General features: G+C 32.9%; 2 protein-coding genes across 2 annotated transcripts in view; one reads left to right on the top strand and one right to left on the bottom strand.

Annotated features, from left to right (window-relative positions):
• Positions 1–5790, top strand: part of LOC111505365 (membrane alanyl aminopeptidase) — a 43085-nt gene extending 37295 nt beyond the window's left edge. The window contains 1 exon segment of the mRNA XM_074177309.1: positions 326–5790. Coding sequence (XP_074033410.1) covers positions 326–1138 — 813 coding nt within the window. The 3' untranslated portion in view covers positions 1139–5790.
• LOC111505375 (CTP synthase) lies at positions 5205–15792 on the bottom strand. The gene is given in 9 exon segments (XM_074177310.1): positions 5205–6548; positions 6652–6864; positions 7317–7424; positions 8946–9250; positions 10759–11138; positions 12907–13289; positions 14570–14740; positions 15539–15553; positions 15556–15792. Coding segments are annotated over 9 exon segments (1824 nt in total). The 5' UTR covers positions 15704–15792; the 3' UTR covers positions 5205–6447.
• Positions 15793–18327: the final 2535 nt, after the last annotated feature.

Here is an 18327-nt window from a genome sequence, read left to right as displayed (position 1 = left end):
ATATATATATATATATATATATATATATATATATATATATATATATATATATATATATATATATATATATATATATATATTGAAAATGAAATGCGATAAATGTCCAATTTATATAAAAAAATGTCAATTTGAAAGTTTTCCAGAAATAATCTTTTTCTTTTTCAATTCCCGAACCCAAAATTGTTTTGTGAATTTTAACAAATAATTTAAAATAGTTACCAGGACGCCAAACCAAATACTGTATATTATATTATTTTCTCCTGCAAAAAATACCTGCTAATACTTTATTACTTTTTGAATTAACAAATTTATTGTTTTTTGCCAGTTGAAACAGTTCATATGGAGTGGAGAACTAGGAAACGAACATCTGCTATCTGCTAACAATTCATTAGCAACTGCTGAAGCGAATTTACTATGGATGAATTACTTCAGAGAACACCTACATAATTACTATCGAACACCCAACGCTACCAACGGCACTACCACCAGTATCCCAACCAGTGACACTACCCCCACAGCTATCACCAATGGCACCATTCCCACAACTATCACCAACACCACCACACCCGCAACTGTCACTAACGGTACCACACCCACAAGTATCACCAACGATACCACTTCCACAACTATCACTAACGGCACCACACCCACAAATATCACCAACATCACTACATCCGCAACTATCACAAATGGCACCACACCCACAATTAACACCAACACCACTACACCCGCAACTATCATAAACGGTACCACACCCACAATTAACACCAACACCACCACACCCGCAACTATCACAAACGGCACCACACTCACAAGTATCACCAACATCACCACACCCGCAACTATCACAAACGGCACCACACCCATAATTAACACCAACACCACCACACCAGCAACTATCACAAACGGCACCACACCCACAACTATCACCAACGACACCACTTCCGCAACTATTACCAACGGTACCACTCCCGCAAGTATCACCAATGGTACCACTCCCACAACTATCACCAACGGCACCACTTCCGCAACGTCCACTATCACACCTTCTCCAATTCCTGCAGGAAGTGAAAGCATTGTTAAAGTCAATAGATTATCAATAGTTTCAATGATTTTGTGTTATATTATGATTATCTAAAATTACACTCAAATTCAACATGTTTACCATGATTTCAGGGTCTTCCAGACCAGGGACATCATTTCAAATTATTTTTCTGTGAAGATCAAATGTTATAATTTTTTTCCAGGCACGTTCTAAAAGTTCATAGAATGTAAAAGAAAAATAATATGTAAATGATGAAACCAATCGAATCATCAAATAAATACACGTATTGTTTTTCTTCATTTAATAATATTCTTGATTGAATATATTTTCATCAAAGAAAAAATCTTGTTTTTGTTATGCTTTATTAACAGCTTTTCAAGATTCAAAACTACGGATGGGGTTAACATAAATCAAACAATGTCGACCCACATAAAATAATTTGATACTACTAACTACATCTTGTTTTCAAGAATGTCAATAGTTTCTTTTGTATATCTTTCTTCATTTTTTACTAGTGGAGCTACCATATACCATATCCCTTTATCAGATAGACATCAGATACCCAACCGTCTGCCTAAAATTTGCTCAAAAATTTTAAAATGGAGGGATATATGTGCTTGCTTTCAAATATCTAAAAATCATTTTTAAAACCCTAATTTTTCCAGTGTTATTGGGGATGCTAGGCCCTATATTCTCCCGGAAGGTTTCATATCTTGTTCTTCATAGTAGATTTTTGGTTCCGATAAAAGTAATAAATCTTATTTATTAGGAAATGATACAATTATATTATATCAAAAGTGATAAAGAGTTAATAGCGAACTTATAATGTACCATAAGACTCTTTTAAGGGCTTGAATCTAACTAGATAAATGACAAAATTAATGTCATTACTGTACTTGACCAAGAAGGATAGGTACATTTCCAGTTTTTCTGCAAAGAAAGTTCATTTTTTTTGTTTTAATATTAGGTTGTTTCAAGAGTTTTGGCCGTTTTTATGAGTCTACTTTAAACTCTGTGATAATATCTCAGTGAATACTTATTCAATTTAATCAAAAAAAGCGACATTCAAATTAGTGCACCTTTGCCAATATCGAAGTGCTTGAAAAGGTGGTAGTTGGTTAGCGAGAGGAATACGGTGGGTGAAGCAGAACTTCGACGCCCAATTCGCTCAATTTTCGGACAGTGATTTTTGAAATGTGCAGACGAGCGTTGTCGTGGGGCAGGATCCGACCTCTTCTGTTGACCACTGCCGGCTGCTGCTGACGCATTTTCGGTACAAGTCGATTTCCTCACAATAGGACTCTTCTGACACGGTTGCAGAATGTTATAGTGAATCACACCAGCCGCTGACAACCAATACAATAACCTTGTTCTTTTTTAGTGGGTTTTTGCCTTTGGGAAGTGCCTGGGTGGCTCATTGGTGTCCAACTACTGTCTTGAACGTGTCCACTTTTCATCACACGTGATGATCGGATCCAATGGTTGTGTAAAAGCAAAGAAAAACAAAACTCGAAACGTGGCACTTTCTGTCGATCGTGGGGCACCCACTTTTCGAGCTTGTCGACCTTTCCGATACGTTTCAAACCATCGAAAACCGCATGGGAACTGACGTCCCTTTCTTCCACTATCCCACGTACCATTTTTGATGGATCAGTCTCCACCAGGGTCCTCAAATCCTCGTCCTGAATTACTGTAGGTCGACCACTTCGAGACTCATCTTCGCAAATCAACTTCGAACAGTGCATTCATCATTGCCAGCGCATTGGTCCAATTTGAATTCGTAGAGAAACATTGTCCGAAAATCGTTTAACGATATCATGTAGAAATAAGTTGAAGAGGCAAACAATTTGGAAATGATAAACAGCATCAATGCATAGAGTACAAAACACATGACATTCAAACGAAAAAAACTTTTGTAAAAACCTAATACTTCCAAATTGAAATTTCTTTAAAAGTAAATGTTTTTTACTACCAATTAATTTTTTATTCATCGCTGGAAATGTTTCTTGATCTGTAGTAATCTTGCCATTTAAAATTCTTACATCTCATTGAAAATTATTACTCGGGAAAAGCCTGAATTACTCACTAATTCCCAAAATAGTACCAACATTTGGACTTGTTACTGATATCAACGTAATAGCCCAGAGTTATTATAGCTGATCATCTTAATTGATTTCGAGTATAACATAATATAACAAAAAATAAAACGACGATAAAACAAAATCAGTGGAACAGAAAATTTATAGAGCATTGGTCAAACACAAAAACTAACCGAAACAGAATGCAGGCAACTCATATTAGTAAACCTCCTTATTTTAAAATCCATTATCCATTTCTATTTTCTTGAAACTGGAAAATTGGGAATATATCGTTGGCATAGACATATTCAAAGTGGCTTTCAACATTTTCTATGATACGATACTTCATCTTCTCAATATAAATTTTGCTCAGAAACATTCTATTGTAAAGATAACAAGAGATTAGTGGATGAATCAATAACATTTTTGAAAGATTTGTTCATGCTGAAAAATTGATATCCTATTCTTGAACCTGCATATAAAGAAACTAAGAAAAACACCATTTATTGATGAAAGAAAAAAGGAAACACTATTATCAAAACAAGGTATTCAACACACCAAGTACAAGTCGGTCTTTATGGAAAGTTCAAATCAAATCAAAATATACTTTATTGTCCGAAGATTTGCATCTAATTGACAAAGTCCAAGAAATATAATGTTATTATAGAAAAAGTACTAAAAAAGTTTGAATTGAAGGGGTTATATTTTTTAGGAGTGATTAATTTTTGGGAAAGAAAGTTTTTGGCTTTCTACTACTCCATCTTGATACAAAAAAAGAAGGATGAGGGAGTCTTCCAAAGAAAGGAAGGAAGTAACTCTATACATGGATGTGTAGATCATGCAAAGAAGTAACTTTCAGACACAAACTGAAAGAAAGTCCTCCTGAAACAGCTACTTTCATATGAACACTGAATTATACAGAAGATACTTTTCTCTACTCAGTTTGTATTTCAAATATTCGTTGTGGAATAAAAATCAGATTTTTTGGGAAAGAAAGTTTTTGGCTTTCTACTACTCCATCTGATACAAAAAAAAATGGAGTAGTAGAAAGCCTGACTGACAACACTCTATCAACTTCAGGAGATAATATAGAAACAGTAGCTGATCAAATGGATAATGAACTAAGAAATGTTTTCAAGTATATGAATCGCAATAAACTGAAACTCAACACCTCCAAAACAAAATATATGATCTTATCAACTGATTATAAGCTATCACTCGTCAACAATCTCAACATAATATTACAAATTACAGGTGATGTAATAGAGTTTGTAAGTGAATTCAAATACTTAGGTTTCATGGTGGAATATATTTTTTCTCAAGAATTTCATCTCAGCTTTCGATGTACTCAAAAATTACATTATATAATTGTGTAATCCAACCCCATTTTGATTATTGTGCTAGTTTGTTATACTCACTCATTTGACCAAAATAAGGTATCTGCTTTACAAAAGTTACAGAATCATGGAATGAGGATTATTTTACAAGTGAATAGGTATTCTAGTATATCAAACATGTTAAGTACATTGCAATGGCTGTCTGATTCTCAGAGACTGTATGAGTTAGCAATGATATTCATTTTCAAACTAACACATAACTTGCTTCCAACTTATTTTGAAGAATTCTGTATATATAAATCTCAAATCCATATATTTTTAAAATAATGTATGTATATTAGGATGTCCTAAAGAAATCAATAAATATTATTATAATTATTAATAACAAATTCAATTTATCAATCATTAAACAAGAATATAGCCACACTTAGTGATTTCTTGATGTAGAGAAAGCTTTTGACTGTGTTGTCACGAAAGTCTGAAAATCTTGCAGTTGTTTTTTATAATTTTTATGTATGCGTGATATTCATGTTATATATCTTAAATGATGAGCTGGAAGATCAATTCAGGCAAATCTTGACCAGTTTACTTGTATCACACTTATAGACATCTTCTAAGTGACACTGCAAGTTATATTATGAGATTATTTGATTAGTGTATTATAATAAACATTCGTGACTCATTTGAATACTATAACACATTTGATATTCAAGAAATTAAAATATGGAAAATAACTGAAACACCTTTGAAAGCTTCAGCACTTTTTATTTTTGTTTTTGAGTCCTTAAAGCAGACTATGAAACATTTTGTCAACAGAAACAAATATTCACCTGTTCTAATCGAAAATTTACACCTAGTGAACTGTATTTCTATATCAATGAACTCCATATTGAAGTTTATGATTTTAAATGACAATTGGAAGTTATAACTTCCTTCAATTATAACTGAAGAAATGTTTTGGAAAAATATTTATTCACATGTTATAGCCACGATTTGACTTGACAGTTCAATCACTGGCACGAACGAAACAGGTTATTTTATTCATTTGTCTAAAAACATCAATAGGCATGATGACAAGTAAAAATCACCAAAATGATGTATTTATTCAATGAAACCTTATCAATGGATTACCAAACACGCATTGAATTCATATTTAATAAAAAAAAATCTGTTTAAAATCTGTTTTTCCGTTAATCAGCTGTCGCCCCCATACGAACGACAACTCTCAGAAGTTGAGAAACTTGTGCGAGCTAAGGACTAACGAGGTCTTACCTTTTAACGTGTGATTCCTAACACGGTTGCAGAATCATCCCAGCTTCAACCAGATAAATTCTCTCGAGAAAAATATCTGGTCGAGGCGGGAATCGAACCCACGGCCTTCCGATCGTGAGTCGGGCGCACTACCACCGCGGCCAATTCCACAATAGTTATCACCAAATTTATGGCAGAGTTTCTAGTTTTTACATGTATGCTACTTGAACGTAACGTTACGTTCGAGTAGAGTACATGTTGTAACTATAATTTTGCAACATTATATGTCAGTATTTCAAAATCTGTCATCATGCGTATTAACCCCTAAAGTGAAAAGAAAATAGAAGATAACAACTAATTACACAAAACTGATTTCTTTATAACCTTATTCATGAAAATTTCAAGTCCCACAAAACCAAAATATTCACTTTACATTTACAAAAATAATATATTTATATTTGAATCACCAAAGGTATCTAACATACCTAGCATTATTTTATTTACAAAAAATGTAAACCTTCAAGGTAACAAATCAATGGAAACTTAATTTATAAATTCTTAGGACAATTCATTTTTAGCCTTATGTTAGGAAATAATTTACAATTATTTGGAAGAAATAACATGAAGACTAGTCACTTGGCTGGTTATTCATTCAAACATTTGAAATCCATTTGAATCCCAGAACAGAATGTTACTATAATCAACAGGAAGAATCAAACATTCCTGCTAAAGTATTTCATAACGAAGGTATGCTGGAACTGCTGTAAGCACTGCTATTATCATCCTGATCCGTATTTCCATTTGGCAGTTTGACAGTCAGAACAGGAAATTCTTCTTCTGGAATTAATATAAATTATCAACAAAACAATGTTTAGAAGCATATAGTAACTATAGCGTAAAACTCCAACTAATTTTAAAACATGACAACAATAAAACTCACCTGAATCGTAATAGTCAGATTCTCTTGGAGACAGTTTACAACCTCGAGCAAGGTACGATTTGAGATGGTCTTTGGCGGCCAAAATTAGTCCCATGAATGGAGGAGACGGATTCATTGGTCTCGAAAGATATTCGGGGTGGTATTGAACGCCTACATAGTAAGTATGGTCATCCAATTCCAATATTTCCATTCTTTTTTCGTCTGTGTCCACACCTGAAGAGATTAATTTGCTCAGATGAGATACAGGTTGTCAAAGAACTAATATCTTTTTTCTTGTAAGTTCCTATTGAAGGAAAAGTGAAGTAAAAAGAAATTTTATTTGAAAATAATCCATTTTTTCGAAATATTTAAAGGATGACAGAATCTGCTATTGTGTTACATTTGTATTTCCGTTAGCCATAATCGAGAAAATGCTACATTGTGAACAGTGAACTTTATAATATTCATTATATGCATTCTCCTCTCTCAGTTATGGTCTCAACAGTTTTGTAGCTTTCAATTTTTCAATCTAGAATGTTTCTCATTCCTGACAGTTTTTTGCAAGTTGGTTGTAATTAGAGACAGTGGATGTTACGACTCCTGTCTGTTATTACAACCGATGTGTAAATGCAATCATATACTAATTAAATTGAAATTAGAACCTCATATTTTTCAAAATATCATACCTATAAACTGAAGTCCACTTTGTTCTATTCTAGCTATATACTCTGGATTGACTTCGTACCTGTGTCGATGCCTTTCATCGATTTGGCTTTTGTTTCCATATAAACGCTCTGAAACATCAAATATTGTTAGCTTTTAAGGATAACTTGTCAAAACTGTTCTGGATTTGTTGGGCGTGATCTGCAGGTTCTTATGCTAGACTTTTCATTTTAAATCAAATCAAATTTATTATTAATCTGAAGACCACAAGTGGTATAAGACATGTCAAAAATTTGGATTATAGAGACAAAATGCAAAATTACAGAGTAAAAAGTTAAAATGATAAATGCCGATTCTTGATGGAACAAGCGTGAATGTCATTACGACAGAGGAAAGTATTTCTATGTTTGTAACTGTAACAAGCAGTTTACAATATGTAAAGAGAAATAAGGGGTAATACTTGTAGCTTTCTAAAGAGAGGTCTACTAGATTCTGTTTGGGGTTTGCAAAACATGGCACGAATGCACTTTTTCTGTGTAATGAAGAGACGTTTGGCAGCAGGTGATTGTCGCCATACTATGATTCCGTTTGCCAGTCTCTACTGAATTTCTGCAAAATAGAAATTTTTCATCGCTGGAGTTGTCAGGACCTTATGCATACAGCGTATTTGAAATATTTTGGTGTTAATATTTTTTATTAAAGCAGATACGTGGGTTTCCCAATTTAATTTATCATTTATATTCAGACCTAAGAACTTAACAGAGGTATTACGGTTCACGTACGTGTTGTTTAAGGTCAGGTTGATATTTTCAATTTATTTTTGTCTTGTATGGAAGATGAGAAATTCAGTTTTTGCTGGGTTTATATACAGCTTATTTTTTGAAAACCATTTTGCAGTTTTATGCATCAAATCAATACCAGCTTCTTCATTTGAATCATAAGATTCTTTAGATACCAAGATTGACAGATCATCAGCATACAAGATAACTTTGATTTCTGATAGATAATTCACGATGTCTGCCAGATATAGGGAGAACAGAATTGAACTACTACACTTCCTTGAGGAATACCTACTTTCATAGGTAGTGTACTGGAGTAGTATGTAGTGATGAGACCTTTCTTGTTATGAGATAATGATATATATTGATTTCTATTTGCAAGAAACGAGCTGAACCAATCATGTGTTCTTCCTCTAATGCAGAGTGCCCAGAATTTGTCTAGTAGCCGATTGTGTGGTACACAATCAAAAGCTTTGCTCAAGTCACAGAATCCTCCAATTGGACATTTTCTTTTGTCAAGCTTTTCCAGAATATTGTTTATAGACTCAGTTGTAGCTGTAGTAATTGACCGTGCTTTTCTGTCCAGCTTCCCTTAATTGTAAACATATAACTTTATTCAACCAAGGAGCAGAGCCATGCTCATCAGCGATAAAATGAAATCATAGACATACAAATACATAATTTGAAATCTACTGTGAAGACAACTAGAGAACTTCTTCCATTGCCTCATCACAAATACTGTTTACCGAAGTCATAGACGAAAAGACATGCATAAAAACATATATACCACGGCCAACAAACCTGGAAAATAGCTTCGACACACACATGTTATATAATCATTTTCAGATCATGTACACCATGATTTTCACTCACGTATTTTACTATTTGCGGCTGATGACTTGAATACGGTTGTTTGTTTCCCCAATCTCATTGTGCCACCCATAGCTCCAGTATTGTGTTCTGCCATATCTATGACCACCGGATGAGGAGTGTCCTTACAGACTTCGGTCGAATTTGCCCCTTCTAATTTGAGTATATTTCTACTGAATTCGATGACTGCTGCTTGGAAGCCTAGACATATTCCTAAAAATGGCTTATCATTAGTTCGACACCATTTACATGCCTCAATTTTGCCCTCAACGCCTCGTTTTCCGAAACCACCAGGTACCACAACACAGCTACAATGAAAAAAAAAATCTAACTTTTAAGATCGAATTGCATTCATTGTTATGAAGTATTATGACATGAACAAATATGATCAGAATATTATTTTTTAAATGAGGAGTAGACGGATATTTCTACTGAAAAATTTACCAAAGTACAGGAAAGAGAAAATATTTTTCGAAATGGTCTGAAGTTCTATCTCTAAACCAGTTTGGGTACCATTGGGTGTAACTCAGATATCTCATATAAGGCCATTATTATTCAATCTTTTGGTAAATAACCTTATTCAAGTTATTAGCAATAATTGATGTGCTCTGATGTGTAAACAGTTAGAGCCGAGATTCTCCAGTTTGATTTCAATAATTTCAATGATTTTTTTAATAATTATTATAGTAATATTTATTCAGTTGGATCATCTGTAGATGACACTGAGTATGTCAAAACGTGTACAAATACAAAATTAAAAATACAAACTATGTGCACTTAGAGGCACAATATACAATTTACATAGATAATATAATAGTCAAAACATAAAAAAATCTGCTATTTATTTCATTTAGATAGATATTCATTGAACTAGGAACCCTACTGCTCATTAGATGAATTTTGTGAAAAAAAAAATTATATACTGAACTTTTAGTTTTACTGTTGTTAATTTGTAAATTCAACTCATTCACTTTCATATTTATATTATTGTTTTGTAACTTTCATTGTATTATTTTGTATTTCTGTAATTAACAGGTTGACTGCTGACCATATTTTTGAGGCAATTTGTGTCGTCAATTATAAGAAAAAATCTATAGGTCTGCCTCTGCCCGGAATTGCTTTTGATTATTTTTTAATGTAAACTGTTTCAAGGTATTTGTTTTTGTCCACTTGAAATTCCTTTGCCCATTAGTCAATGCTGAATTAGTATTTACAACCAAAACTGGAATATTTCCTAACGACTGGTCATCACCATATGCATCTGAATCACTTTCTGATTCGGAGGGATATTCGTCTTCGAACTCTGGCAAATATTCGTCACCACTACTATCTTCCAAACACTGCAATGATTCTTCATCTGTGAGTGCTTTCTTACTGTACACATGTAAATTACGTTTTTTTCTGCAATCCAAAAGATCCATGTTTAACGACACAAAAAATAAAAACCGCATAACCAACTATAACAGGTGCTCAACAAGTGTTTTTAGAAGGACACCAGTACAGCTAAAACTGATGGATGGATGGATGACGACCTAGGAGGACAACTCCTCGGGAGGATGTACAATGGGTCACACGTAGCCTAAGTGCGTGGGCTTACACTCACCCTCCCTACTCTACAGATACAGATACAGCTAAAACTGCCTATAGCCAACGCCGAATGAATACTCCGATCGGAGTAGTTGGCGCTCAACCTGTTAATACGAGGCCTATAGCAAGTCAGATTCTCTGATACGAAGAAAATGTATTCCATCGGATGAAGAAATAGTTCAATAAATACTACTTTTTTTATAATAACATATTTGTGAATAATACTTACTCAGACAGACACAATGAATGCCACGCACTATGATAGGAAGCTGGATCATCGGAAAGCATGGTTGTCTCAAGGTTTGAGGCCTCGATGAATTTGATGTTAACTCTATAACCAATTTTATTGCCAGCATGATTCAAAGCTTTCGTAATAGATGTATATGAATCTTCGAGTCTGGTATATTTTCCCACAATACCAACTGTCACTTCTTGATTCAGATGAGCCATTCGTTTTCCCAGATCAATCCATTGGGTCATGTATTTCTTCATGGGAGGCAGAGGAGTTATTCCGAGATTTAATCTTTCGCTGAGGTATTCAGCCATTCCATGATTTTCCATGAAAACAGGAACTTCATACACTGATTTCAAGTCTGGAACGCTGATGATCTGAAAATTGCACCAAATTGGTTAGGAAATATTGTTTTACAGAATTCAAAGAATATATAAAATTTCCACTAATAGTTATTTCCCAATTTTTCTGTTGGGTTTCATATCTGAGGTTCTAGAGAAAAGTGCCCATAGAAGTGGATGTAGCTGCTACTGATTTAATTACCAACATGTCATGTATAAATGGATTTTCTTGTGATTCTGTATCTATCAACTTATCAAAAGCTTCGACATGTTGACCTCACTATTACTAACTTCACTAAGAGATGTATTGTCATGGATGGGAGAACTCAATATGTGGTTGTGGTTTAATTATAATAATAATAATGATATTATTTATTTCTTATCCAATAAACGAAGAAAATGTCAATTATAAAAGTAAATGTAAAAACATATAAATGTAAATACTACATATAACCATATTATAAGCCAGTTAAAATAATATAAACAACACAATAACACAAACAGTGATAAACATCCATAAGTAATAAAAGTATAATATAAATATAAAAATATGAATATAACTAGTTATAGAACATAAAAAAGCAGATAAAATATAATCAACACACAATTTCTCAAGTATTGAAAGTAAACACATTAACCAAATGTGCTTAAAGCTCAAGATCTCAGGTTAGTTGATTGGTAAATTCTTGAATGGTGTAACAAGTCCTTTGAAGTAGCATTTTTTCCACTGCCTTTTGAATACATTAATATTTGGGGAATTCTTAAGAGCTATTGGAAGTATATTGTATAATTTACACCCACTGTACTCTACGCTTTTTTTATACAAAGAAGTTCTATGAGCGTTTGGTACAATTAGATCTTTTGAACGAGTATTGTCATTATGATTTGGAAGAGGGGACTGAACATTGGATTTATTTTTGAAAACGTATGCACTAGCCTCTAGTATGTAGGTGCAACTGTAAGAATTTTCAGCTGTTTAAAAGCATCTCTACATGAATCAGAGTACCCTAGCTTAGCTATTATTCTAAATAAATATGCAAGCTTGAAAAAGCTACAACGCCTAACAGAACAAATATTTTGCTACAACTCTCTCTCAATTTGGCCACCACTATGCATAGTAAAATTATTTTAGTGAGAATATAGAAAAGAATTTTCCTAGTCATTATGAAAACACTTGAGTATGATAACGACTGAGGAAGCTACTGTATACAGAAACACATGTTACTATTTTGTTAAAGTGTTACTTGAATAAATAATCTAATGTATGGCAATCATCAAAATAGTTGTAATAATATTGATAAAAATCAGCTATGACAAACACTGAGTGAAAAATGTACATTTTACTCACAATAATAGGCCAGAAAAATACACAATTTTGAAAACAATTATGATCAGAGAAGTTTTTTGGTTAGAGTTGTGTTAATTCTGTTAAATTTTCTGAACAATGCCTATCACTGAATTAAATTCATCAATATTTGATGAAAAGAACTGAAAATCCCTACCATTCATCTAAAGTAGTTTGTTTGGGATATATATGAATATATGATTGGACGTAATAAAATACTGTGATTGACTGTATCAAATTCACTGAAAAAACTTATCTTCCAAAGCACCCAAGATATACTGATAATACAGCAAAAAAATGGTGTTTCTAATAATTTGGGTATTGAACTGAAAATTCCGATAGGTCTGCAATTCTTGATACTTGCTTTGTCACAAGACTTGAAAATCATTCTTAATTTCGCAGAGCTCAATATTTTGACGTATTACAAAAAACTAAGTAAAAATGAGAAAATTTACTAACCTGCTGTGGGGCAACATGGCAAAAATTGGAAATTTTTTCCTTGACACTTTCACCTATCGGCCTTTCTGACCGACATACAATGATGTCAGGGGATAGACCCAGTCCACGTAATTCTCTAACTGAAGATTGTGTTGGTTTAGTTTTATGTTCGCCAGTTGTTTTTGGCTGTGGAACAAGAGATACATGAGCCACACAAAAATTCTCACGTTTGACCCTAAACTGGAATTGCCTGAATGCTTCAACAAAGGCCATACTCTCAATGTCTCCTACAATTCCCCCCAGTTCAATGATACAGACTTCAGGAGTTTTGCCGGAGGCTGAAACTGGTTTTTGAGCTACTTTTTCCACCCATTCTTGGATTGCTTCAGTGATATGAGGTACAACTGAAAAATAACAAGTTAACTTTTGCAAATTGTCAAAAGTTTTGAGGCAGATTCTCTATAGACTTAGATTTGATCAATATTTAAGATAGTGGAAGGTTAAATATCCAAAAAACAGCAAAAATATATTTTTTGTATGAATAAAACTGTTATTATGGAATCTAGACTTATATTTATACATAACTGTAAACAACTGATCATTGGTACAAGAGACTTGGAAAATGTTCAGCAATGGTGAGAAAAACAACTTACATAACAACATAGCCAAATCTAAAATATTGAAAACAAATTATTTTTACAGTACAAAAACAAAGAGGTTTTTTTTATTCAAATTTACAAATATAATGCCCTTAAAATACTTCACCACAGATCTGATCTGACCAGATCTGAATTAAATATTGGATTATAATTAGTCCGTTGTCTAGACTTTCTAGGGAAAGTTCAAAGCAAATTTTTATAATTCTTCAATTTTTAATCCAGGAAAACTATTCATCTCCTTAGAAAAAAAAAAGATTGTTTCACACTGCAGTCTGCTTCAATGCTAGCAGAGCAAGAACAAATATTACATTGAAGTTTCCGATAAAAATCAATGTGCGAAATATATCATTCAATTTGTAATCACTATACAAATAATAAACAAAAAGTAACTGTACTTGAAGAATGGAAAGATTTGTTCGCATTTTTTTCTAATCCAAAAACATATTTGTTTTCATTATTGCTGTTACTACTAAATGATCATTGCAATGACTTTTCTTTTACTCATTCGTTTTTTATGACTTTTTAGATTATGTGATATTTTATTGTTATCATTTCATTTACTTGCTGTACTGTTCTTTTACTGTATGCCCTGTATATGGGTAAATCCTGTTGCAATAAACAACAATTTGTTATTACCACCAAAACTCTCAGGAAAATTCAGATCAATATGATTCTACAATATTATATGAGCATAAAAAACCTCTGTAAAAATACAGGTCCGTATTAGGAGTCACCATAGCAAAGTAGAGATTTCTGATATTTCCGCAAATGAGGAAGATACTGCGGCTAAAAGGGAAATCTTCGAAAACAGGCAGTATTTAATCAACTCTATTTCATTTGCCCTTTGAAAATTCCTTCTGAATAGACTTGAATTTGAATTATCTCCTATAATGGAAAATCAAATTCTGCCACTGTCAATAATTTTTCAAGCCTCCCCAATGCAAAAAAAACAAAATGTACAATAAAAAATATAAAAAAGGCACTTTTTTCTTGGTGTTTCATTTAGGGGCGAGTTCTAAACTAACCTTGAACTGTCTTGCCAAGGTAATCACCCTCTCTTTCTCTATCTATTACTTGCTTATAAATCTTGCCAGTTGTGATGTTATTATCTCGATGCAGAGTAATGTTCAGAAACCTTTCATAATTGCCCAAATCCAGATCAACTTCTCCTCCATCCTCTAATACGTATACCTCTCCTGAAATTAATAGTTCAAATTACCGTTTAGTCATCTGGATATCATTTGACAGTTATGATTTTTTTTATATGCATATATATATATATATATATATATATATATATATATATATATATATATATATTATATATATATATATATATATATATATATATATATATATATATATATATATATATATAATATATATATATATATATATATATATATATATATATATATATATATATATATATATATATATATATATATATATTCATTTTTTATTTCCTAAAGTCAAAATACTGTATTCACTTCTGTGACACATCTTATAGTCTGATATAAAAGATATATTTATTATATGCAGACTTCAAGACGTGACATACAAATGGATAATGCATTTATTTTTCACATTGAGAAATATCCAATTCAGTAACAAAATCAAATCTCTGTGGTAGAACGATTTTGTAACACTAATCGAGGTGTGATTAATTGCTATTCTGAAGTCTCAAAAACACTTTCCATTTAATGCCAGTGAAATTTTATATGAATTCTTGTTTATATACAACATTGTGTAGCAATCTTGTGTTTGGAATAAAAACTGAACGAGAAAAAGTTATTTCTTTGGGATCCAATGTTTCTATGTCAAAATAGTTTTTTGGGATAGCTTTTTTTTTGGGTTTGTATCAGATTGACTTATGTGCATATTATCTATACATCTTTCTTTGATGTATTTATTTTTTTTACTTTCCTTCAGGAGTTTGCCACTGTCTATATAATGACATAAAAATCATTTTTCCTAACACTATTAGTTCTCACCATGTTCATATGGGAAAAGGTCCCCGCATCGAGGTTAATGTATGGGTCGATTTTAATAGATGTTACTTCTATACCACAACATTTTAAAATCGCTCCAAAAGAACTGGAAATGACTCCTTTACCAACACCACTTATTACACCACCCGTTACAAGAATATATTTCATTTTAATTGATTTATTTATTAATAAACTGAGCCGCCAAAATATAAGCAAAACATGTGCTCGCTGAATGAAAGATCCATGTTGCCAGTGTCATAGTAGAGTTTGTGGCAGTGTCAGTGTTGCCAATCACAACAGCTGCATTCAAGTTGCTTGATTCGAAAAAAATTCTACCGATGATGGTGCTAACCAAACGATAAACAGCTCATCAGAAAAATGAATGAAAATATAGGCAAAGGCACAGTATAACGTACATATGAGAATCGTGGTGGGATGAGAAAGTTACGGTTAATAAGCAATAAGTTTATATTTTACACAACAAAAAAAACTGGCCGAAGAAATTTCTACTTCTGACAGTTCCTAAGATGCATAGGGAAAGATTATAAGTCTCAATTACTCTTTATTGCACATTTGATTATGTAAAATCAGTAGGAAATGTTAAAATTTAGAGGTCCTAGATGTAGAAGCTCCTGGAGATTTCAGGTTAGGAATAACCAATGTGACATCAGAAATGCCAAAGCAGTTTCCTCAATATTAGGAAACACAAAGGAGTTGGATTTTCCTGTTTTTTCTCAAATACGAGAACACAAATTCCGTTTTAGAATAACCTCTTATAATTTTAGCTACGTAGTAGACAATCAATTTTTTGTTCAAATTTGATCAAAACGAAATTGTTGTTAATTTTTTCGGGCCTCACGGTAGCATCGACATATTCACATTAATCTTCATTGTCATCAAAATAATCTACTCTACTACTGATCGAACTTTCCTGAAAACTAACGTCATAGTTCTTTCCGAATCATTGCTTTCTTTTTTTTGCCTTAGATTCTACAATTTTGAAAGTGCGTTTTAACTCTCTCGCTTTCGTTTTTCTTTCTTAATAACACCACAGGGATATTTTATGCATCTTGATTCAGATCTTAAATTTGATTGAATAGTTTTAAAAGCAAAAATGCAAGCAAAAATAATGATAATTGTTTCCGAACTCAATTTTCACTTGAGCTTTTTGTTCTATTAGACCTCCAGGAAGTGAATTATATACTGATGACATAATTTTATTTCTATGGTTAGACAATTTGAATACATGCAAGGAATTGGTGGTACCTATACCATCAAATTAATAGAGACAGAGAAGGGAAAACATCTGTGCAATGGAGAAACTTGAGATAACTGCACGTATTTTAATGTGGAGCATAATTAAAGCTATCAATGATAGCTTCATCAACTTTGTGGGTGGACCACTTCGGGGCTCATCTTCGAGGCTAAAATCCCCGGAACGATATTGAGCAAACAAATCTCGAACACTGCATTCATTAACATTATCATTGCCAAAGCCTGATTAATTTTTCAGGCTGTTATTTAGGCCGCGCTTTGGTTCAATTTGAATTCGTAGAGAAATATTGGCCAAAAATCGCTCAACGACATTGTATAGAAATAAGCTGAAACGAGACAAATGAATCAAAATTTGGAAAAAATGAACAGCACCAATGTTTAAAGTACAAAATTCTCTTTCGATCAGCATAAACCACGACACAGCAGAATTATTATTCATTGATCTACAGTAACACATGACATTAAAACGGGCAAAACTTGCAAACCAAAGCTTGTCTGTAGTTAACTTGCCATTAAAAATGTCTACATCTCATTAAGAATCGCACTACTTGGGAAAAACTCAAATTATTCAATAATTCCCAAAATAGTACCAACATTTGAATTAGTTACTGCTATAAATAGAAATAGTCCAGAGTTGATAAAGCTGTCCTTGAGCTCCCTCAGCAATTCGGTTTTTATTTTCTCAATCGTCGCAAAACGCCGTCCTTTCATGGGTTTCTTCAATAAAGGGAATAGGAAAAAATCGCATGAGGCCAAATCTGGTATATACGGTGGCATGATTACGGTGTAGTTTTTGGCCAAAAAATAAGAACAAACATGGACAAGTGAGTAGATGCATTATCGTGATGCAAAATCTATGAATCATTTTTCCACAATACCGGACGATTTCTCCGTATTGTTTCTCGCAAGCGGCGCATCTTTTCAAAATAATATGTATTCCTTATTGATTTTACGACCATGAGGTAAGAACTCCTGATGCACTAAGCGATGGTTAACGAAAAAAATTAGTGAGGAAAATCTTGTCATCTGATCGAACTTGGCGAGCTATTTTTTTGGTCTTGGCTTTCCTGGGCTCTTTCATCGGGACGATTGGACTTTGGTTTCGATTCATAACCATATACCCATGATTCGTCACTTCAAGTTTTTTCACTTGTGCAAACATTGATTAGTGCATTATAATAAACATTCGTGAGACTCATCTGATATTTAGTAGATTAAAATACGAAAAACAATTGAAACACCTTTGAAACCTTCAACAAATTTATCTTTGAAGCAGATTATGAAACATTTTGCCAACAAAAACATATATTGACCTGCAGGGCCGTCGCCATGGGGGGAATGAGGGGAGCCTTCCCCCCTGCTTTTTCGACTTGGGAAATTTTGGGCCGTGAAGATAGATAAAAATAATAGTAAAGAAATGAATAAAAATAAAAAAAATAGAAATGAGAGAAAACAAAAGGATAGTATTACACGTGTGTGTCAAAAGTCTATTCCAGGTTTTTCGACTGTTCGACTTT

The sequence above is a fragment of the Leptinotarsa decemlineata genome, unplaced genomic scaffold (assembly GCF_025532065.1).
Source record: "Leptinotarsa decemlineata unplaced genomic scaffold, Ldec_3_MD MMD2_tig00002974_RagTag_RagTag, whole genome shotgun sequence".
In the NCBI taxonomy this organism is placed as follows: Eukaryota; Metazoa; Arthropoda; class Insecta; order Coleoptera; family Chrysomelidae; genus Leptinotarsa; species Leptinotarsa decemlineata.
The sequence above is the reverse complement of the archived record's forward strand: the minus strand, read 5'-3'. Positions and strand labels throughout refer to the sequence as shown.